Raw genomic sequence first — 24800 nt, forward strand, 5'->3', positions numbered from 1 at the left:
TTCAGCTCTTGTACTACGGCTGTGTCTTGCTCTGATTTATTCTGGCTGATGTAACAGTTATGGTAGTTTCAAGTCTAAAGAGTGAAAATATGAACTAGAAATTTCCCAACCAGCCACTGAGGCAAGTCTTGGGAGATCTCTGCTTATCGGGGAAAAAAAAAAATGTAGTACAGTATTACTGCTGTAGTAACTTTGTTGCCTTTCATTCTTTGTAAAATGATGGAGAGGCAAAGAAAATAGCCACGAAATTTAAGGTGATGTAAACATTTCAATGTACTTTTTGATGTGATTCTCGTAATTACTGCAATATTCTTCCACTCGCAAGTGATGCATGCAGTCCATTCTCATGGTAATAAAAGCTTTTAACGTAACAATCTGTTATAAGTCTTGGTGTGAATAACGTGCAGGATAATCCTCTTAGGTCAGTTTCAGGGTTTTGTCCCCTTTCAGCTATCGTGCTTACCTGTCTTTATGTGAATGAAACTCAAAGAAAAGCTTTTTAAATTCTTCTCAAATTGGCTGTTACTTTTTCCATGTATGTGGTATTTAGCTGTTTAATATTTTCATCAGTGACCTGGATGAGGGAACTGAGTGTACCCTCAGCAAGTTCGCTGATGACACTGAACTGGGAGGAGTGGCTGACACACCAGAAGGCTGTGTTGCCATTCAGAGAGACCTGGACAGGCTGGAGAGTTGGGCAGGGAGAAACTTGATGAAATTCAACAAGGGCAAGTGTAGAGTCTTGCATGTGGGGAAGAACAACCCCATGTACCAGTACAGGTTGGGGGTTGACCTGCTGGAAAATAGTGAAAGGGAAAGGGACCTGGGGGTCCTGGTGGATACGAGGATGACCATGAGCCAGCAATGTGTCCTTGTGGCCAAAAAGGCAAATGGCATCCTAGGGTGCATTAGAAAGGGTGTGGTTAGTAGGGCAAAAGAGGTTCTCCTCCCCCTCTACTCTGCCTTGGTGAGGCCGCATCTGGAATATTGCGTACAGTTCTGGGCCCCTCAGTTCAAGAAGGACAGGGAATTGCTTGAAAGAGTCCAGCGCAAAGCCACAAAGATGATGAAGGGAGTGGAACACCTCCCTTATGAGGAGAGGCTGAGGGAGCTGAGTCTCTTTAGCTTGGAGGAGACTGAGGGGTGACCTCATCAGTGTTTACAAATATGTAAAGGGTGGGTGTCAGGATGATGGAGCTAGGCTTTTTTCAGTGATATCCAGTGGTAGGACAAGGGACAATGGGTGTAAACTGGAGCATAGGAGGTTCTACGTTAATATCAAGAAGAACTTCTTTACTGTAAGAGTGACAGAGCACTGGAACAGGTTGCCCAGGGGGGTTGTGGAGTCTCCTACGTTGGAGATACTCAAGGCCCGCCTGGACAAGTTCCTGTGTGATGTACTCTAGGTTACCCTGCTCTTGCAGGGGGGTTGGACTAGATGATCTTTTGAGGTCCCTTCCAACCCTTGGGATTCTGTGATTCTGTGAATCAGCAGTTACAAGTCAACAGGAGAATGGCTGGCATTTAGCATCAACTGAAAGTGGTACAAGTATTCAACCCAATAAAAGAAAAAGCAGTCATTTGAGAAATATCCTGGGTGAATTTTTAGAATCAATGATCACAATAATCTTCAGATACTCTCTTTGTGAATTTCCAAATGACGCTGTGTCAAACATAGTGTTTCACAATTTAGCACAAAAAATCTTCCTTGTGGTGAAGGCTTAAAGTTGTCTTTGAAAAAAGATATGGCTTCTTTCTTGTTTGAAAGAAAAAGTTGATTTACATTAGATTCATCCAGAAATCACTGCAAAAGTTATTTTCACAGTTTTTAAACTTATCCAACCATGCTTCTTATGAAAATTCTCCTGGTGAAGCCCATATAAGGTCACGTGTTTAATAATGCCAGTGAAATATATCTACAGTTTATTAGCATACAGATCTCTTCCAACTGATGTTACTTCTAATTTAGCTGGGGATTTAAGAGTTTTAACTGGACTCTGTGCTGTATTTAATCATGAACAATAATTAGGCCATTGCTAACCATTTCCTAGCCATTTCCATCTTCTGGATGTATGGTGGCAGATCATCACTGATGGTTCTGCAGTGTCAGTATGAATTATTAACAGTAATAAATAACTGTGCCAGTACTAACATTGCTTCTACAGTAAACAAGGGATAGATCTTAAGAGAAAGCAGGTTCTGCATTGTTTCCTAATTGTGTGGTCTCAGCTTCTGCAGAGATAGATGGTGAACTTTAAGAACTCTGAATAATTCATTTGTCTCCAGTAACGTCATGCAAAAGCAAGGATATGCTGCGGTCTTGGCAGCACCAACAACTTCAAAGCAGTATTAATCTTAGGTTTCACAATATCGATATCCAGCTATTCTGGAGCCTGGTATTTTCTGCCTGTCGCATGTTCCTGTGTTGCTGCAAGACTGTTTGTGCAGCTAAGTGGTAAAACAGATTGGAAAACGGATTCTCTTTTTTCTTTTTTTTTTTTTTTTGCAAAAGGAATACCTAATATTTTGCCAAAAGAATACCTAATATTTTATATCATAAGCGATCATTTAAATCTTCTTGTATGCATGCAGAGAGACTGTGTACTGGTAATATACCTTTATTTGACAAAAGCAAAATAAGTTACAAGATTTAAAGCATTGTTCAGAAGTATTTTGCAGTTGGGTCTAGAACAGAGTGTGTGACATTAAAAACTGGTTAAAGGCTGTGAGTACATTTCTTCTGATACATAGATGGAACCTTCACATTGTGAATAATTCTGCTGCTACTATTTGATAGTAAAGCTCATACAGCAAAAAGTGGAAGTGAATGATACCCTTCAAAGCTTTGTAGGGGTCATAAAAATGTTAATACCTTAGGTATCACTTTATTTTATAAAGAGAGAAAAAAAAGCATTATTAAATAGAGATGTTTCTAATTTCAGCACCTCAGGCTGTACTTTCATAGTCATTAAGAACTGATTTGTGCCTTACACGTTCACTCAGGTATAATCTGCACCAGGAAGAGGCAAAACTCTTTTGTTTCTGTTCAAACTTATCAACCCGTATGATAGGGAGTGTCTACCACCTTTACACTTCTGTACATCACAGTACCTCAGAACAGTACAGCTGGCATGTAGGAGCAAAGAGAAACACACAGAAGTGAAAGCAGAAGGTTAAACATGCTAGCCAAAGACAGTTCTAGTCCAGAAATTAGCATCTCATAATTTATGGAGTTGATTGCTTAGCAAAAGTCAACACCAGACACCAGCTCTGAGTGAGCCAAATTAGAGTGCTGTGTGAAATTTAAAGAGAAAAATAGTTAATGACTGTACAATGCAGTAACGCTTGAGTGCTCAGGCAAGCTGTGTCAAGTGCCATGTATTTCTTAGCTTCATTTCAATGCTTTGCTGTGTTGTAGGTGGCATTTACCTGTTGATCCTGCTTCAAGAAAATAAGTTACAATCACGCTTTCTTCCTGCAAACATCACTTGGTAGGGTTCCTCTGTGAAAAACAGAAAAGCTGCTACTTGGAGAACATAACTACATTCTGGAGAACTGGAACAAGAGACCAAATGGTGCATTCTGCCAGAATCTGTGAAGGAGCAGGCACTTCACCTTTATAAGCTCTGTAAAGAGAGAATACAGTATTTTCCTAACATGCTTCTTGATGTGCACAGTGCTGTGGAGCAAAGAGATTTTAATATAAGCCAGTCAGGCACAGGAAGAATAGATCTTTTTTCTATAATATTTGAAAAGGATTGAAAAGCTGATGGTGGGAATTAAAAATCAATTATTGTAATGAAAACCAATCATAGCAATAGTACCAGCTACTGTCAAATGGTCATTAACATCAGTTTTCAATAGGAATCAATCATATCACTGGTATCTCCTGCTTAAATGCCTTTGATTTGCTTTAAATGAAAACAAACAACAAACAAACAAAAAAAAACCCAAATAATCAGTGACTGGTATCAGAAATGGGTTGGTTTGTGTCCAAACGAAATTCTTGACATACACGTACATGCTTGAAACATCTTCATTTACGTTTACTTTGAAATTCCAGAGTTTGAATGTTGATTTTCTTCTGGAACTAGCATTGGAGATAAATGTGAATGATTAGCTTTTTCTGCACAGGAGTTGCCTTGTTCCTTACACTAGACGTGACTGGGAAGAGTTTTGTTTTTTTTATAAGAGATTTAGTTGTATGTAATAGAAGAAAATGCACAAGACTGATGGTGAGAGTATTGACACTGATCTACTTCAGATGCTAAAAAGTCTCTGGAAAGAACACTGTCAGAAAGTTTATTCTGGCCTTTGTTGATGTGTTTTATTTCACAGCCATTAAAACATGGAGTGTACTCCATTTAAACTGCCAGAACTATTTGGAGCACCTAAGCCTTAGAGTAAAATATGAGAAAAAAAAATTCATGTAGGTAGTAGATTCCTCTTTAGGTGTTCTATGTGTTAGTTACCAAAACCTAGTCATCATTTTAACTCTGTGAAGCTCCTAGCTCTAATTTGCATGTCTGTATGGTAGTAATGCTAAAATTGCACAAACAGTTGTATGTTTTTAATCTTAATCTGTTTACAGTGAAAAAATATGTTCTTGTATTTTTGTCAGCAGTGCTGCCACCCTAAAGGTTGGCAATAGCTAGAAAGAACTGAGTGGCTTAACATACTTTTCCAGTTTTGTGAATATTTTAGTTCCTTAACTTCCCTGTGGTCATTAGCAGCTATTAATGATGTTACCTTGATGTCCACGTAAGCATTGTACCTGTCAGCAGGCATGATCTTCAGGTTGGGATGTAAGGTACTCTTTTCTATGTTTACTATTTAGAAGCAGATTCTTCCCCTGTCCAACTCAGGCTTCATAGTTTTCCTTTCACTGGTGATTTTCTTTCTGTGCTCTCCTTAAAGTGTTTTAGCTTAAATTTACCAGAATTGCCTGACTTTAACTAGAATAACGAAGCAGGCCCCCAGAATCATGGAACTGGTTTTGAAAATGAAGGAATAACAAAAGGATGTGATGGTGTCTTTTTATGTATTGGATTGATGTTTGTCTACAGCTAAGAAGCTTAGATTTATTTTATTTTCATGTTTGTGAATAAAAATGGAAATACTTACCCAAGGGCATAACAGCATAAATCTGTGGTCTGAAGCAGGAAATGTCAGAGGATTCTTTGAAAAGCTGTCAGCTAAGTGGTTGGTTGTTGTTCACAGCTTTCTTCTGGTTTCTGATTATTCAGTAAGGTTTTTTTTCAGACCAACTCTTTTGATTTTTATAACTTCCTTTGGAAAGAAATCTCTTCAGGCATTTCAATGGCATGTAGTAGTTCTTTCTGATCCACTTCAGTGTTTTGCTTTTGCTGAAGAACCTTTCATTGTCAAGATATACCAATTCCTAGATTTCTGTTTTTCTGTGAATGCATGAGAATTCCTGGAAGGTGAAAAATCTTGTCAAGATTTGTCATGTTATCACTTGAGGAAGCAGATATATTCCCTGTAACTAAGATTATATCCCCTTGTCTTCATTATTAATTTTCCAAGCCAGATCGAAAATAAAAAAAAATAAAAAAAAAAATCCCAGGAATTCTTTTTTCTTTCTTATTCTTCTTTTTGTTTTGTTTTGTTTTAATAGGTATAGGAAAGCAAATAGCTTATCTACTTTTCTATTAAGGTGTTATATTATAAAATATTATTAATTTGTAAGTATCCCTGAATAAATTTTCACAATTCTTGAACTTGTCTTTTTCTTTCCTATGCTTATATCAACATTGATTCACAGGCTTTTTCTTTACAGGCTTTCATAGTTGTAGTTCACACCTTACAGTGTGCCTCATCACCAGGTTCATCCTCTCCTTAACCATACATTTAAAGGACATATGCAGAGATAAGTAACTCCAACCTGTAAACTGGAAAAGTGAATTAGAGCAGAGGTAATACATTTCCTTATCTTCCTCTGTGACACTGTTAGGGCATCTTTTTGAAACAGGTCCAGATTTTAAGTGCCCTTTCTCCTCTGTACTTGAAGACAAATGAAGGCTCTGCTGCAGTCTTGCTCCCTTGAACAGGACAGTGGTGAGTCTCCATGTCCTGACTGAGAGGCCACCTCTTGTCCTTCTGAGGGCACCTGGCAGTAGAAGCTCTCTGGGGGTGAAAGCTATATGTTTATTTTCTCTTGTTTTGTGATTGCTGTTTGCAAACTGTCTCCAGTTCTTTTATGGTGTTTACTTGTCTCTGCTTTCACCTTTGCCTTTATCCAAAATCCCCATGAAAAGTTGCATTCAGAATACGAAAGTTTAGGAGCATAAATCAAGAAAAAAAAACTTCTGAAGTTCTATGACGCTGATGCAGCAGTTCAGATACTACTTTTGGCTGAGAAAAGACCAAGAGGACATATGACTCAAAAAAATGAGATCTAGTGGGAAGAAGGAATAGGAACAAGAAACATCTTGGTAAAAGGGAGAGGATGAGAGGAATGGTATGAAAATAAAAAGATTTCAGAGGCTGAAGGATGCTAGAAGCACCTGCAAAAAATGTTACAGCTCAAGAAAAAGTTAAAAATCAAAAGTGTGTTTACGGAAGTGGCAAGGAAAGTAAGGAGAAGAGGGAAAGGATGAAAGAAAACACAGACTTCATTATTGCATGTGTATTACCATATTATAAAATAGTTTATATTCCTTCAAATGTAGCATGAAATCTGATATAGTGAGGTTCACACTGCTGCTTGCATTTTTTTCCCCAAAATGTTGTTTGAATATTATATCCTACTTTATTCTGGGAGGGAAAGGAGAGCATTGTTGCTACTTTGCCTTACCACAGTGGATAGTCCGCAACCAGGTTGGTCAGGGGTATGGTGTGTGCATCCACATGGGAGAGACCCACTTGATCAAGTGTGCTACAAAAGGTAATCAGAGGGAAAACAAAGCAGAGAGAAAATGTTGGATCTGAAATCTGTCGTGGTTTAAACCAAGTCCGCACAGCTCGTTACTCACTTCCCCCCCTTGCTCCCCCAACTACAGGAGAGTTAGGAAGGAGAATCCAAAGAATGTAGACCCCACAGGTTGGATAAGCACAGTTTAATAGCTAAGGCATAACACAAATCACTACTGCTACTACTACTACAAATAATAATGATAAAGCCAATAACAAGTAAAGAGAATACAACATCTCACCAGCCACTGACCCTTAACTCACCCCACCCTGCCCTACCAAGCACCAACCGATACCTCCTCCATCCCGCCAGAACTCCAGCCCTTCTGGGTTCTCCTGGTTACATCCTGGGTATGACATGCTATGGTATGGAATACCTCTTTGGCTAGCCTGGGTCAGGTGTCCTGTCTCTCCTTCCTCCCGGCCTCCCCTCCTCCCTGGCAGAGCATGAGCTCAGAAAAGGCCTTGGACAAACCAAACATTTGAGCAGTAACTCAAAACATGCTTGCTATCAGCAACCATTCTCAGCCCGAAAGTCAAAACACAGCACTGCACCAGCCATCAAGAAGGAGAAAACATGGCTGCTACTGCTGAACCCATGACATTTCTCAGCAAAAGCTCAAGCAGCTTGTAGTACTGCAAGCAAACACCTATATAAGTGGGGTGAAGGGGAAATGTGTGAGAGGGGGGAAGGTGCTAGTTTTTTTTTTTTTCTGGAGTGGTGGTTTTCGTGAGGATAAAAGCCAGGTTTTGATATCCGTTACAATCTGTGTAGAAGTCACTTATGTTTTGTGTTGACTCTTGTGCAAAAATTAGAGAGGTGTTTTTTTCCTCCACTGTTATACTGCTACTGTAGCACTTCAATTGTCTGTTTAGAAAGCACTGTCCTTTACTTAATGTTATTTTATATCGTCCTACACTATTTCTTACCCCACCGGGTAGTAACTCCATCCTTTCATGTCCTTTCATCTTACCTTGTAAGAGCTGGAGCAAGATTTGATAAATACATAGATGTAGTCTTTAAGCTGCCAGGGTTTATGATCATCCCAGGGATGCTGGGAGTGGGAAAGATTCCAAGGAAATTGATGTTCTTTATAGGAAAATGCTTTGTAAACCATCCTGAATGGTATCTTTTTATTAGTTTAAGTATATAATAAGAAAACTTTTTCAGATCTAAAAATTTGATTGCTTTGAAGTCACAATTCAAAGGGAAATCTATCTGATTGTTTTAGAGATGAGGAGTAAAATATTGATGGGAACGCTAGTTCAAGGAGAGTGCATGGGTTATGGACTCTCTCTTACCCTGAGCTCCGTGTTTATCTCCAGAAACTTAAAACAAGACAAATTACCCAAGGAAGGTGTGCTCAGGACACCTTTTGTTTTTTTCCTTTTTTTTTTTAACTGCTGGTCTCAATTTCTCCATTCATCTCTACTAGCTTTTGAGGCAATGACCTTCCTTTGGTCTGGATCTGCTAGAGCTAAATACTAGGCAGATACCACATAAGAGTAGCTAACCAGGAATGCTTTTCTGGCTAGATAATGCACTGTGCTTAGCTTCTCTGTGATTACTGTCTCTCACTTGATGGTGTTCAGGGCAGTTACAGAGACAAGAAAAGCAGAACAGAGATTAGAGCTAGAATAGCGTTAAGATCAGGTTTTCCAGTTTGAGACTACAGAGCAGTCTCCTGTAGATCTTCAGGTTGGTTTAATTTGTCCACATTTGAAGCTCACCTGGAAAAAAATAGAAAATGCAGGAGCTTCCACACAGGGTAGACAATAATTTGCTCATTAGCCTCTGGGATATTTGCTTACTCTAACCTTTCCTTTTTGTAGTAGACATTCCTGTCAGGAAAATGGATGAATGAGCTTCTTACAGTTAATGAATTTAAAGTCATTTTATTCAAACTGCATATTTGTAATCTATGAACTATAGAATTCAGAAGCAGTTTTCTAGAAATACATACTTATAGGAGGTTTCAGAAATCCTACAAAGTATTAAAAAAAAATCTGGAAAGAGTATAGTTTAAGACTTGCCTTTTTAAATACACCTACACATTTATACGTATTATTTCTGATAGTCGAAAAAATTTGTCTTGAATTTTTAAAATATATTGTTAATCTGCTCATTTCACTATTCATTTATTTCCTGCTTATAAAATCTTGTGAACACTTCAGGGATGTATTCCATGCACACGTAAAAGAAAAAAAAATCCTGCTGATTTTGTGAAACAAAACACAACACTGTCAAATAACAAGAAAAATTAATTACTGCCATCACATTTCCCATCTCAGTTGTTCATTATGTCACAGAATTTAGCTACATGTATCTTGCTGTAATAACAAACAAGTGACATTTGTTATTGCAGAAATATGTAACTAATTAGTGAGATAAAAACCATGAATAAATCTGTATTTTCCTTGCTAAAATATGTTTGGGTTTTGTTAGCCAACATGCTGTCCATTGTTAGTTACCTGTTAATCTCTTACTTCAAACGCTCTCGGAAATCATTTTATCAGGATGCAGCTCTGCGGGGGTTGTCAACTATTCTGTCACATCAAACGGCTCCTCCATGTTTTTCTTTCTTGGATGGCAACCACAGGATACAAATGGCAAGTTCTGGCAACGTATTTTCTAACATCTTGCTCTTGAGGGGCTCCTCAAGCAGCTGGGCTAAACATGCTGGAAAAACTTGTGAGCTATTCTCAGAATGAAGTGGCTTCCTGGCCTCTTAGGTGCAATGTGCTCTGCAAGCACCCTTTGACGTGAAGTGATCTGCATGTTATATCTTGCCACAGAGTCCAAAGATGCAGATCATTATATAGCTTGACACTGCAGACATGCAGTGTAAATTGAATGTGGTGTATAGTCGCAAGGCATTTGGGTGATTGGGTAGTCTGTTGTGATGGCTGCTATGTTTCACATCAGTACATGAAAAGCTGAAGAACCTGAGTTACAGTAAATGATTTCACAAGTTTTTGGAGTAACAAGGCTCAAAGTAGAGGGAAAAGAAAGTGTAGATATTTTGATTTTAAATTGGAAATGAACATTTGCTTTATATCACTTTTGTCTGTATGTTGATTTTTCTCTTTCTGGTAGATATTAGACTGTAGTTCTGTATTACCAATAGATGACTAGGTGCTCTTTGTAGCTTAGCTGGGCTTTCAGGCAGGAGAAACAAGTACAACTGCATTTGTTTCATGGTACAGAGTTTCAACTTCAAGTAAATGTGATGCTTAAAATTCAAGATTGCAAAATATCTACCAGCCTATTATGTTAACAGTGATAACAGGAAACCTAAAAATGGAGAGTATAACTTTCTGTCAGTTAAATTACATTATTGTTATCTAACCACACAAGTGGACTTGACAGTTATTTGTAAAATACCTGCTTTCTGGTTTTTGTCATTGATTATCGTCATAGATAATCAAGATTGTTTTCTGGATATCTATTTGCCAGGAAAAAAAAACCAAGAAAAACCAAACAAAAAATGAAACGCAGGGAATCTTAGATATCAACTATTGTCCAAAAATTTGATATCCCCCACACACCTCCCCAGCGCAAGTTTTCTTCATAAATTGGTACTTGATTATAGCTAAAACTCTGACAGCTCAAAAAAATAATTTCAGTATGAATAAAGATATAAAACTGGAATACATTCAATACCTTCTTGGGCTCCATTTGAAGAAATAACCTGGATAAAAAAGACTGCATCAGGATGGATTATTTCCTTTGGCAAAAAAAAAAAATAAACTTCAAGTAATCTTCAGGATGTCGAGATTAACAGTGCATTGGTGTAAGAATACCTTCTTGTAAAGAGGAACTTGGATTTTTTTGGTGAAGTTACTGTAATGCATTAGGCGGAATTAGACCAGATTGTAATTCTACTTTTTTCTTTCCTTGATATAATGTTAATATTATAAGATATGTCAACCTGGGGTAGGGTTTTGCTATTTGTGAATTTTTGAACAAGTAAAAGAGCTTTTATATAATAGCAAATGAAGTTTTTCATTATTAAACCCTTTAAAGATTTCAATTAGGCTATTCTCTGGTCGGGGGAAAAAACACTCCTCAACATCAGTTAAGGTATTGTAACAATGTAGACTTTAAATATTTTCTGTTGATATTACTTAATATGAATCTGTATTTTATTCTTGATGTTAAAATGCAGCTAGTGTTCTTGTTGTTAAGCTATATATTTACTTGGCTGACAGAACTATTTAAAAAAAAAGAGCATGAAGAAGGTGTGAAGAGACCTTACTGCCTGTTGGAGCTGAGCTGTGCTGCACCACTGTGTACAGAGGGGAAGATGTTTGTGGGCTACTGAGACCCCTGCTCTGAAAGAAAGGTGGCATGAGTGGTGCTGAATGGGTGGTATCATAGCTCAGAATAATATCAATAAAAGGACAGTCTCATGAATAAGAATGGTGAAGGAATGCATTATCTTTGGAACAAGAAGGGAATTTAGAGCAGATGTACAGAATAGCTGGCTGCTTGCTCTCCACTCTGCTTCAGGGCTCAGTGCAACAACTGTCCTTGATAAATTTAATGAGAAAGCCAAAGCTTAGTTCTAAATATTAAATCCAACTGATTTCTCCACTGACATATGTTTACAAAGGTTAGAGATGTTATGATAGAAAACCATAAAATGTTAACTATGCCTGTATATGGCATCAAACTAATTTTCTCATTAGATGTCCTTAATACATAGATTTATGTTCAGAAATGTTGTGAACTAAACAGTAGTGAAACAAATCAGGTAGAAATATGGGAATTACTGACTAAATTGTGTTGCTTTGGCAGTTCTGTTAAGTACTGTGCATTGGCATTTCATTGTGCTAATGTGAGACTGGTATCTGAGCTCAGCCCTTGGGGTTTTTAACTCTGGCTTTGACATTATGCGTCTCACTGTATTTAGAAAAATAGCTAAGTTTTCCGTTTCATTTTCTGTAATGTCAGCAACATACATAATTTCTGTAATTTTATTGTTAGCTTGTAATAAATCAGGACCTTACTTGACTCATGAACTGTATGAAGATGATAACAGAATTTCTGTCTGTAAAGTCTTTATTAAGTAATTTAAAATCTTATCCCAGTGAGATCTCTTGGCTGAGCTGATTGTATGCTAATGTTGTGTTGCTTTCCAGAGGCAGCAACTGTAATAAGGCAATGTTGCTAAAGATCTTAATTGTCTCAATGCATCTTGGTGTGCTTTAATGCCTCTAAATTAATTATGCAATTTAATATTGTTATTAAGTCTTGAATTGCATTACTTCAGCAGAAACATAATGTGACTGTGTGCCATAGGAATGGAAACACCTGTGGTTTTAAGGCTTTAGTCCATAACATTGCAATTATTCAGTAAAAGTTTAGTTCAGAAGGTTCACAAAACATTTTGCTCATATGCTCCTGGGAACCTCTGAAGACCTTGCATGTAACTTATGACTTACAATAAAAGGTCAAAAGCCACAATTACAAGTTGTCTCAGAGAGTATAAGAAATGAAAGCCATTGACAATAGCTTAAGTGCCTGTAGAAGCAGAAAGTATGTTAAATATATTTGTAGGGAATACATTTTAGCACATATTCCAGAGAAAGTCAGTAATAAGCAAAATCAAAACTTACACTTCCTGCCAGCCTAACCTGGGGACTTTTCTTCTTACCTTCAGATTTGGTTATTGCCTTAAAGATGTTTGGTTGGTCAGTTAGTTTGTTTTTTAACAGAACCAAGCTAGGTACCGGATTGGTTCACATCACTTTGAGATTAAGCTTTCCATGAGGAGTTGAATGGGCTTTCCCTATACTTTCTCCTCTGCCTGTAATAGGAGGGAAAGCAGATATGAATCCTCTTCCCAGTCTCCAAGACATCTTATTTTTCTTAAACCTTTAAAAATCTCAGTCACCTCCACTACTACCATATGTCAAAAAATCCATCATTTTCTTTGCTTCCTAAAACATCACTGCAAAACTGTGAAAACAGGAAGAATGGAATCATTAGGCTTTAGAGTCCATCACTTCTATTTTGAATGTATAGAAACAATACTACCCCTCTGTGAGTTTAAATTGAAATAGAGAAGGAAAATTGTTTAGGAAAAAAACATTGTTATCCCAGCTAGAAAATGAGACTGGGTTTGCTATCAGTTCTCAGGGGAGATGTGTGCTTTTACATTTTGTCTGGATGACAACACTTCCATTACTATGATGACCTGTAAAATCATGCAATAGCAAAGCAGCACTGCAAACACAGGAGTGATTATAGTGAATCAGCCAGAAGTGTCTGTTCTTATGATATTGCCTGTAGAAGTTAAAGCCTACATACAGTGCACAGTTTCTGGTCTGCAAAGATTCTTTGCCCACTTAGGGTATAGGTCATTCTGTTCCTTTCATAAATATGTCTCTCTTATGAGCTTAATCTCATATATCACCAACTGAGTTTATATACTCTTGGAGTTATTTATAGTATTATTTTCATATTAAATCAACTGAATAAATGTATGTCAACAACAAATATTGATAGCTACTGCCCTCAGCAGTAATCAGTTGCAAGTTTTGTCCAATGCTCTGAATAAAATAAATCCTGTGCAAAGCCAAACCTGTGTTATCTGAACAGAAGAAGGAAATGGTGATAGGAAAGCCACTGGCTTGTTTTCCCTGGGATGTCAGTCTAGTTTTTAGATGACATAGTACACTTTGTAATTTTGCGAATCTGATTTGTTGATTAAATTGTGAATGTAATGACAGAATGTGGCTTGACAGAAGGGCTTCTTTTCAGGGTTGTTTTTCCTTCCTTGTCCCTTCTCTCCACCAGCCAAAAGCTGTTTAGATTTTTAGTTTGTATAAACATTCAAACAAAATTCAAGATATTGATAGGGAAAGAAATGGCTGAGCTGCTTTTTCAGGTACAGTAATTCAATACAAAATTTATAACGGATCTTTAACTTCAGATGCACAGAAAGTATCTACAGAAGTTAACAAATATTTCAGACATGAATGAAGGTGTGTTACAGTCCCAAAGCTTGCTTGTTGTGTTCCCCTGGAGCGGGTCAGAAATATGTCCCTCTAGTGAGGGCTTCTCTTGGGTTTTGCTCCTCAGCCATGATGCCTATGTGGCTGTTAAGGGTAACACAGAAAAACACTGAGCAATCAGCTGCATTCTTAACAATGAGGAATTTTGGTTAAAAGTCAAAATCTGTGGCTTTTCCTACACTGGTTTGTGTTATAATATATGTTGCTGTAGAGTGAATGATACATAACTGTATGAATTTGGTCCTAGGGCTTAAGTTACAGTTAGACTTTTGTATAAAAAAGTGCAAATCTGCCTGTTATGCAGCAAGACCCGAAATGGGCCACTTGTCCCTTTGAATGTTAAAATCAGAGAACTATGGCTGCCAGACCATGCAGAACTGACTTTGCTGAACAGCAGAAGCGTCTTGATAAAGTCTGGGGTTCTGATCCATGCCAATTTGTTGGATATTTCATACCATATGGGACTGGAGCCTGTGGGACTTAGTTTTCAAACTAGTCCACACAACGAGCAACCACAAAGGGTATTGCTCTATGGACCAGAGGAGCTGGGCTGCTACTGAGTCACTTCCGTGGTGGTAACAGGGGGACAGGGACTGGGGTTGTGGTCAGCCTGTGGCAGCTCTGGCCTCCTTGCAGTGCACCCTACTCTCACCTGGGTCCTCATTGGCTTCAGGATGAACCTACTCCAGCCTGGACTCTTCATGGGCCATATGTCTTTCAGGGTCTGTCTACTTGCTCCGGTGTGGACTGCCTGAAGCTCTTTGTTCTTTTCCAAATACACTTTTCTGGAGGCACCCACCCGTGTTGGTGGGGCTCAACTGTGCCATGCAGTGTGGTTGTGGAGCTGGACGGAACAGGCTGTGGCCAGCATGGGCAGCCCCCACTGGCACTTGGCAGGAACACCCAAAGCAGAGGTGGATCCAAGGCCTGTTAGCTGATTTTATTTCATTGTTTAAAGTGATATTTGCACTGGTGGTTGTGTCAGTACTGCCATGTTTTGCTGGTGTCCCTGGGACATGCAGGAGCAGCTCCCTCCCCTTCCCAGAGATGCCATTTGCACTGCTCTGTCCAGGTGCCTGGGAGTAGTCCCCCCAGCCACACGAGATGGCATGGACACTTCCAGCACAGTGTCCCAGGTTCCTGCCTCTGGGCCTGGGCAGCCACCTGCTCTGCAGGAAGCTTAAAATTCATGCTGATGTTGGGCTGGTGCCCACAGGCTTGGCTGTCATCCCCATAGAGCTGCTGAGGGGGCTGGCAGGGTTACTGCTGGTGAGTTGGTGAGCAGGGTGCCCCTGGCCTCATGGCACACCTTGCCCCATGGATGTTTTACGATCATCAGATCCTTTCTGAGATGTAGGGTTTAAAAATACTCTTTAGTTTAAAAGGAAGTTATTTTTTCAGCTCCACAAATAGATTTAGTGAAACTTCTCGGATAAAGAGGTTCAATTCCAGCAGGTATATTACAGCTATTGTATCTGCAACTCTTGGTGTGGAAGGAGTTGAACATTTCATATTTCACCACCTTTTTTCTTTGCCCGGAGACATAGTTTTATATGTATGAAAATAAATGCTGCATGGCAGCCACTGTCTGGGTTTATTTAGCGGGTTGTTTAAGATTTGATATACATACTGTTCGCTTTCTTTTGGTGTAGACTAATGGATTTTGGTAGGTGAGTGTGGGAGAGTATTGCATCTCTTGCCAACATTTTATTTCTTCTCTGTGCATATAAACATCTTGATTAATCCCATAAATTCTCATCAGGAGTTTCATTAAGACAATGTTGTGTAGGTCTGACATAAAATAGTTTAGAAAGAAATTCATGATTGCCGAGATTTTCCTCTATTGCCTAGGAGGCACAGTTAAGAAAGACCATATTATGGGACATTTTCTACCTGTGTGCCCTAGTGAACATTTCCATTAACAGTTTTACCATCCCTTTTCAGGAAAGTCCATCTGCTTCCAACTGATAAAGTAGAATATTACAGCTCGTTCAACTGCCTCATATGATAATTCAGAACCTTACTTAGGCTTCCCTACTCTCTCAGATTTAACAAATCAGACACATACCTTGTGTACATAAGTCACATCAAATATTTCCTGAAATATTGAAATTTCTAATATTTCATGAGTAAGGAGGTCATGAATATTTTAAAACTTTTCAGTAGCTGTTAACAGTGAAACTCTCTCTGAAATAAACAGAATGGTATGTACTCGGGACATCTTTTAGATAAGGTTGTCTTCCATGAGAATGGGTATGTGCCGTTTCTTTTTTTCCATGTGCCTGTATATATATATATATGTGTATATATATATATATCTAGTGGAGCCTAATCTCACTCTAACTGGCTGGATGTGTCAGAATATTTATAGACTAAACAGTGGATGAAAGAGATTTATAAAAACAGTTACTACAAATAATTATTTATGACTATGACAAGTGAACACCCAGGATGGGATTCGTCAAACCCGACTTAAATATGCTGCATAACGGATGGAGGACATGAAATACTCCTAAGGCTTACTTCATCTCATCCTGGAGCCAAAAACTGAAATACAACAGCTCTGTTGAACGGCCCTTTGATGTGGCAGCTTTTCTTTTGTTGACTGTACAGTGTCTGTACAGCTTAGGAGCAGATGCCTGTAACTGTAAAGATACCTACAGTTAAATGGGACCACTGCTGAAATGATGAATGCTCTGATAACTGTATACTAAATAGAGAGCTTCCTGGTTTGATCTGTTTAGCCATGATTATGTTGCAGTGTCATGTAAAATTACACATCACATAACAAACTGTTTTTTTTTGTTTTGTTTTTTTTTTCTTTGGTTGGTTTCTTAAAAACAGAAGTACTAGAAGTTAGACATTAACAAACATCTGAAAGATTCTAAATTGTTCTCAAGTTAGAGTTTCTAAAATGTTCTCAAATATTAAAAAGCATTTGTGATTATGTATCAAATACATAGACAATAAGCAATAAAGAGTAATTAAACTGAAATTTTTTCTTAGTAGTTTTTCCTGATGCTTATTTCCAGCTTGTACTACTGATAATATTCACTGTATTACACTTTTGAGATGTTTTGTGCATAAACTGAACTGAGTTTAACTCTTTTCTGCTGAGCAGATCTAACTGAATATTTCCAAAATAGCCACTCAGCTTTGGCAATAAGGTGCTGAAGTCAATATTCTAGAGTGAAACAAACGTGATGTCTAGAATTAATATTTTTTGAGCTACAAGGCTACCAAATTAAAATCATACCTGAAATATCTGGGTTTTGTTTTACCATACTCCTCAGAACATCAAAACAAAATGAAGCCTTGTAGTTATTCAGCAACTGGAACAGCTTTGACTGAGTCAGTGCTATGAATTGACAGCTCTTTATTGAGAACACTGTCTAAATTCAGGATGCTAATAATTAATTTTTTTAGCTCAGTTACACTGGATGAAAGTGGCATAAAATTACTGTTTTCAGACACCTTCAAAAAGTAAAAGTCAGGCAGATTTAATGAACTGTTGTGTGACATTAAGTTTGTCCTTTCATTTTGATCTTACAGAATTTCTTCTACAACCTCAGAAATGCAAAAAGTGATCCAGTTCAGTGGGGACTTAGTTATCCTTTGCAGAATATAGGAAGAATTCATCCATATAGGTAATATATAAACAGACTCAGGATATCAATTTATCTTTCACATCCAAATTGATAGAATAAGCCTGTGCCTCTTTCTTCCGTCTAATTTATAGGATATTCCAGAACTGTTCTTTCTTAACATAGCCTTTTGAAGCAGTTCAATGTGAAATACAATATTAACATGTTTATTGGGCTAGGTATAGAGAAGATGATCGTGTAATTTTGGATGTCATTTTAAGGGACTACTAGTAGCCAGTGGTTGCAATGAGATCTCTGAGCACATCAAGCAGCTAATAATTTTACAGCTTACTTCCATAACAAACATGGAGCTGATATTAATGTTGAGCTTTTTTAATAAACTTTTTATTAAAAAGCCCCTTTTTAATAAAAAAGCTTCTTATAAAAACAACAAACTCGGATAATGTGAAAATAAACAACAACAAAAAACTGTACCCAGCAAGAAATTCTGTTCTGAACTAGGTGTAGAATGTTTTCCTATCAGTGGAAAGGTGTTTTTCAACTGTATAAAAATTGCAGCTGCAATCTCTTTCCATCCAGCTTTGATCATTTATTGGTTCAAAGTGGTTCTAACCTCTTCTAATGAGATCCAGTGAAAGAAGTACAAAGCAGAAATAACTCTTTCAGTTGGCAGACATTTTTATACATGCAGCTCAAGAATCAAAAGATTTTTCTGCCCTTTAAAGTCCACTGGAAATATAGGCTGCAGAGCTGATACTTGATATGCCTTTTTTCTTATTTTATAAAGCAATCAGAATTATATCTATGAAATTATTGAAGTGCCTTCTACCTGTATGGATACACCTATGGGTATTTTTGAGGATGATAAACATGATGGGTAGTAGTGCTGATTTATTTTTAATAGCTTATTTAGGCAAGAAAATACGAATATGTAATGAAATCTCTTGAATTTTTGAGACCTTTTATTTCCTCATAGCAAGACAAAAATTTCCCAAAGTTCATTTATTAAAAAAAAAAAAGGACCTGTGAGATCACCTTTAACCATTGACAAACACTCAGGTGAAATACCCACCTTATTATTTATGAGGTTTTACCTGTGAAATTTATTTCCAGTAGTGAGAAACCTACTTTGTGCTAAAACTCTGTATAAGCATACAATCTCAGGAACTCAGTTTCTCAATGCAAAGTCAATGTGTGCAGATTCATCTTCTCAAATAAACAAAGCAGAAATTACTGTATCCAGAGTTTTCTTTCCCCAGAAGTGGTTCTCTTATTTAAAGGCCTTCCTGATGCTCTAATCTTGAGTGAGTTTTTATCAAAAATAAGTAAAAAGCTAGAGGTGGCACACAGGTACATTTCTTGTTTTAAATAGGGATTTTCATTAATATTGGAAAGGAATCATACAAGTCATAAACTGTGATCTTTAGTTCAGTACCCAGAACACAGAGTAGCTGCCCATCCAGACAGCAGCATCTTTTAAGGCATTATTATCATGGCTGTATTTCTGATACCGCAAACCTCAGTCCCTTTCTCGCTGTAATGTTGGCCATGCTGCCTCCAGATCATGCCCAAGCTAAAATCCTGCTAGTGCCAGTCTCACAGTTTAGTAGCACAGATCAAGTGCAATGCCTGGAAGCACCCTGCAGATTAAATTTTCTATCACAAACATAGCAGTTAGATGTAGCTGATGTTGGCTTAAGTAGGTCCAGAATTAATGCATGTCACTGGGTGTGGTTTTGGGGATTGGTTGTTTATTGAGGCTTTTTTGGACAAGTCTCCCAGGAAGAATAAAGGGGAACTAATACACTGTATCAGCACAGAAAAATGGTTCAAACTATTGTTTCCAGGTGTAAAAGACAAGTCTGTCAAGTTTCATCTTCCCTGATTTTATCCCGGATATTTAAAGGTTAGCAACTGTGTTTTGTGATGGATATTACAGGTCCATCCTCACATTAGCTATAGGCATCTACCTCCAAATGCTTTGTGTCAAGTAATGGTTTTTCTCCATTCCCTAAAAGAGTCAAATTGAACCAAGGTGGAAAGACGTGAGGAGATAAAACTTTGGCATGGACCTTTATGTTGGGCACAAGCTGAATCATTAGATGGTTTTGATAGCTTTTCATAAAGAATAGTGTTTATTAGTTTTGTGGCCGAATATGCAAACAGCACAAGCTTATTTGAGGAGTCTTAGTTTGTTGTGTATTAGGGCAATGAATTCCAAAGGTCTGAGTCACAACCTGCCTAGTTAGGGGAGTTAAACTGGATTCTTGACAGTAATGGCATAAAATTAAAATATAGTAGAAAATTACTGGGAAGAAATTTCTTCAGTGAGAATAGCTTGAAAGGGTAATTTAATAATGAATTAGTTTATTGCTGACTAAAAACATAATAACTTGATGAGAGGGAAATTATTAAGCATTATTAAAATTCCAGTTTTGTCGGAAACTGTAATTCCTCAACTAAAAGAAGACTCAACTGACTAAAAAGATACTTTTCATCCTTTATACTTTCTCTATAAAAAAGTAATTGAACAATTATTTTGTAAGTGGTTTTTTTTAGGTGTAATCCTCATTGTTGTTTCGTGGGTGATGGCATGTAAGAGTTCCACTTAAACCTCACTTAAACAAATTAATTAGTACATTCAGTTTTAATACTGAGTGAACTATCAAAGTATGGATTCACTTCTGCATTGCTGCAGTGTTCAGATTCCACTTTGTCATGTTGTACTTCTTGATTAATGAGATTAATGGCATATCAGAGCTGTGTTAGAAGTGCTGTGTTGGTGTGCAGAAGTGTACACGGCTAGTAAATGTGTATGTTCTTCTGTTCTGAAAATGGACTGGAATGTAGTTTCAGTCTTGATTGTTATTAATCTCAGCCTTGTTGCTGCTGGATTTGGTTGGGGGTTTTGTTCCCATTTTCATCCAGCACTGCCAGTGTGTTCTCTCTCTGGTTTGCTGCCTCCTTTTTATAACACCTGGGAGTGAAATCCCTTGGCATGCTGGTAAATCTGAGATATTGAGCAAACATGTTGAGCATCTGTTGGTTCAGAATCACTCTTCTGTGTTTAAGTTATTCAAAAGGGTCTTGAAGGCTTAGGCTGCAGTGGCATGTTGTAAGTGGCATAATAATGGCACATGGCTCCACTTGGCTCTAATTATATATGATGAAATGGAACGTGGTAGTCAGTGACTAATCCTTCTATACTTCTGACTTCAGGAATTTACAACTTTTGCAGAGTAGAGTTTGTTGTTTAGGTTTCAGCTATTGATAGTTTTGCTTCATCCACAGTTGTGTCAGCTTTTAAAAGCAATGGTATATTGGATACAGCTGTAAATATAATGTATGGGAAACATTAGGGGAGTTAGTTTTCTCAGTTTTTGCATTTTTTAATAAAAATATCCCAAACCAGCCTTCTAAATTGGATACCTTGAGAGACTGCATAACTGGGGAGAAAAGGAGAGCCTAATTCTTAGTTCTGCACCTGTGTCAAGCTGCTCTTGGGATCTGGACGGGCTGAGCATCTCACCTCTCTCTGCACCTGGAGGTGCCAATTTCCAGGCATAATCCAGCCAAGCTCCTGTTCTGACTCAGTGCAGACTTATTTGTGCTGTCTTGGAGAAACTGTTACCTTTACTCCAGTTTGGTCTCTGGGTTTAAAAAAATCAGCTGAAAATACTGTGATCATACATAGCCCTTTGGGAGCAGCTCACGGGCTTGTCAGTACTATTTTATTACCATTGCTCTGGATCTGTGCGATACATGCACATGTGAGTAGTTCTGTTTTCAGCTAGGACTCTAATTTAAATAAGAAAAAAATATTATTATTCAGCAATCAAAGTATTAATAGATTTATGTCTTCTTTTGGTACCAGGGAGGACTTCTGCCTTATATATCTGTGCCTCCCCCATGTGTATGTAATCTCTTTTAATAATTCTTCTGTGTTCTGTTTTGTTCACAGCCTACATGCTGACACACTACCAGTTTTGTTTCCAAAAGAGAAGTTCACAGAACTGCACAGTGCCTGATCCAACTAGCTGCTTTGATGTTCCTCACTGGACCATGTAGGTAAAATTGAAAAAAACATATATATTCACATTATATCTTTACAAGTACTCAATGTACTGGAAATAGCTGATTACTGGCAACAGTTCTCACTTTGTGAAGTCTGGTATTTTGAAATTTATGGACTACAAAATCATTTAAGGTCTTCCAACTTTGCAGTGTGTTTTATCATCAACAGACACACAACTGTAGACTGTCGTATGTCACAATGTGTTTGGTCTTCTTGCCACGTCTGTTTTAAGTTGTTGTGGGTGCTGTGACGCCTATCATTCCTGTAGGCCTTAATAGAGCTGGAGTGATGCAAATTTCAGTTTAGGCACAAAATTCAGAGGAGAAACTGAATAAAATCTCAAGCAGTTGCAGCTGACAAACCTTGAGCTTCTTGTTATTAGCTCTAATATAATTATTATACAATTATAGGTAGCAGAATAAGAGCTAGTGAGGGTAAGAGCTAGGCTGAACAGGTTTATGTGTGTGAACCTCTGTGTTTGACTTAAGAAGAGTAGAGCAGTATCCTGGTGTTGGTAATCAGGGAAAAGATTCCTTCGGGTTATTTCTGTTGATCTTCTTGAGCTTCTGCATAAACCTTTAAGTTTTCTGTGAGTTTCAGACAAAATGTAAAATGTAGCAAATATTCCACCTCTAGGATTTCCCTTCAGAATAATTCGTTCTTGCTCTAGTAGAGGAGGGAATGCAACAGTTTAAATTCAATACTTTGAGAAGTGTGTTTTCCCGTCTGTTTTTTATATTCTAGTTGGGTTTAGTTTTAATGAGTCATTTCCCTCTGCGAGAGTAAACCTAGGCAAAGAACTAAATTGTTCTGATTAAATTGCCAGTATTCATTATCACTTGACTGCTTTCTCCCCTGTATGTTTTGCAGGTTTATGTTTCAGTTGCACTGGCATTTAAAATAATTTACATAGATTGGTAGGCTGCAGTGTTTATGCCTCCGTTATAGTTGGTGTTTCTTTCATGTTCCTTACACATTTTGCCACCTTGATTTGCATTTCTAATTCTGTGGAAATGAGCTGTAAACATGGATATGTGGCAGTGGCTTAGATGGACTGTGTTTACACTTGTTGGCATGCTCTCCTTACACAGAAAACAGCTCTTTACATATTTTGCTTTATAGTTCAGTTGCTTGGTTCTGTCTGGTGAAAGCTTCTAACCAAGTCACCTCAGGAAAGCATTTTGATAGCATACTGGCTGAATCATAGAATACTAGATTGGAAGGGACCCTAAGGATCATCTGGTCCAGCCCTAATTTTTATGGCTTCAATGCTAACAATAGGTATCTCAGATAAATCCTGAAATAATGATTAACCCTGCTTTCATCTCCTGAAATTAGGACATGGTGTCTTGCACACTGTTACACAGCTGGCCATATTCAGTTACAGTTGATTTTGTGTTTCATGTTATGTTGACCATATTTCAACTTTATCTAGACACTTTATTCAGATTGTTTTGTATGAAATGAAAGGTTTATGTTGGCCTTTTATTTTTGTTTTGTGTTGAGTTTTTTCTTGTTGTTGGCTTTGATTATTTTTTTTCCCTTATTTTTTGTTTTAGATGACAGATTTTCTATGAATAAACTACTGAAAACACTTTATTGTTTTGTAGTTGAATTTAAATAGTCACAATTTGTAAGTGGGTTGCTAGCTCTAGGCTGGAGAGGACATTCGTGTTCCTTGGAGTGAGTATCCAAAATCTTTCCCAATTGTAGCTGATGGCGAGGAAAACAATCCCAAAAGACATTTATTATGCTGGAGAGGATACAGAGTCTGAGAAGTCTTTTCTGTTGGTATCAGTGGCACACTTACTCCATGGCAGGAAATTTTTCAATCGGTGCCAAAATTCAGAGTACCCCAAAGGAACTGGAATTAAACTGTACTCAGTTTTGGTCTAAAAGGAAAGTAACAAAGAAAATACCTGAGTTCATAGCATTAATTTCTGCAAATTTTGTACAGTCCACAGCTTGCTCTGTCTGTATAAACATGGATTATTTATCACTTAGACTCTAATGTGACAGTGGAAAAACTGAGCAAAAATAAAGGGTTAAAGCATCAAACCATGTAATCCATTTTCAGAAAAGCCACAAATACTAAGTTTAAAACAACAAAGCAATTCATGCAAATGAATGTAATGGATTGCTTTAGATTTACAGTACTTGTCATGCCACATCTTAAGGGATTATGTGTACCAAAATAATAAAATAATGTGCTTTAATGCCCAGAAATGTAGAGCACATTAAGCAGAATTTGTCACTGCATCTTCAGATGTTATATTAGTCAAGAAGAGCAGCATCATTTTGCTTAACAAAGATACATTAACTAGGCTGTTTACGCTGTCAGAATCTTGAATTCTTGCCTCAAATGCAAGGGTTACTATGACACGTATTTAACGCAAGTAGTACTTGTGCTTTAGTGACTTTTAGCAAAGTATGGATGTCTGTAAAGATTGTGGTACAGGTCAGCTTTCTGAAGTGCAAATTCTAACACAACTGATGTAATTTTCAAGTGTGAACTCAGAAAGGTCTGATCTAAGAAGAGCCAGAAGAAATGTCTGTTCTTACACAAACCTCAGAAGGTATTAATGTGTTAAAACTAATTCATATTTGTTTCATATAGTCATAAATGTGATTAAAAATACTTTTCTGCATTTAAATATCTACCTGAAACTGTGATATTGGTAAGATCTGGCAACACAATCAGAAGTTTAACTCCATTGATGTTTGTTTTACAGAGTAGTTACACAGAAATATTGTTCCTAAAGATTATCCCTTGAAAAATAATCAGAGCTCTTTATCTGATGCTAATGAGAACTTGTATTTTTATTTCCTCATAGATTTTAGTAATAGGTTGTATACGTTAGTCAAGAGAAGCAGCATCATTTTGATTAGCAGCAAGATTAGCGAAGAGTAGCTTTGACAAAATTAATTAAAAGCATAGGTAATTTGTGACTAGGGCTGTCATGAGCTCACGCTCTAAGCAGTTGCACAGTCAGCCAAAACTTACAGTGCTTACTTGCCTAGTCCCTTTGAAGTAATTTGGCTTGACATTATTTCAGGAGAAGCATCACAGCTTAGACCATTGTATATCTGTGGCTGTCATGTTGAGTTAATGGTTCATCCTTAAGGATAGGGTACTGTTAAGCTTTAAAAGGTGATTAATAGCC

General features: G+C 37.5%; 1 protein-coding gene across 1 annotated transcript in view; it reads left to right on the forward strand.

Moving 5' to 3' along the window:
* The first annotated feature begins 21518 nt into the window (after positions 1–21518).
* CHRM3 (cholinergic receptor muscarinic 3) overlaps positions 21519–24800 on the forward strand; it is a 130650-nt gene continuing 127368 nt past the window's right edge. The window contains exon 1 of the mRNA XM_005146005.2: positions 21519–21625. Within this exon, the coding sequence (XP_005146062.1) occupies positions 21528–21625 (98 nt within the window). The 5' untranslated portion in view covers positions 21519–21527. The remainder of the gene's footprint in view (positions 21626–24800) is intronic.

The sequence above is a fragment of the Melopsittacus undulatus genome, chromosome 3 (genome assembly GCF_012275295.1).
Source record: "Melopsittacus undulatus isolate bMelUnd1 chromosome 3, bMelUnd1.mat.Z, whole genome shotgun sequence".
In the NCBI taxonomy this organism is placed as follows: domain Eukaryota; kingdom Metazoa; phylum Chordata; class Aves; order Psittaciformes; family Psittaculidae; genus Melopsittacus; species Melopsittacus undulatus.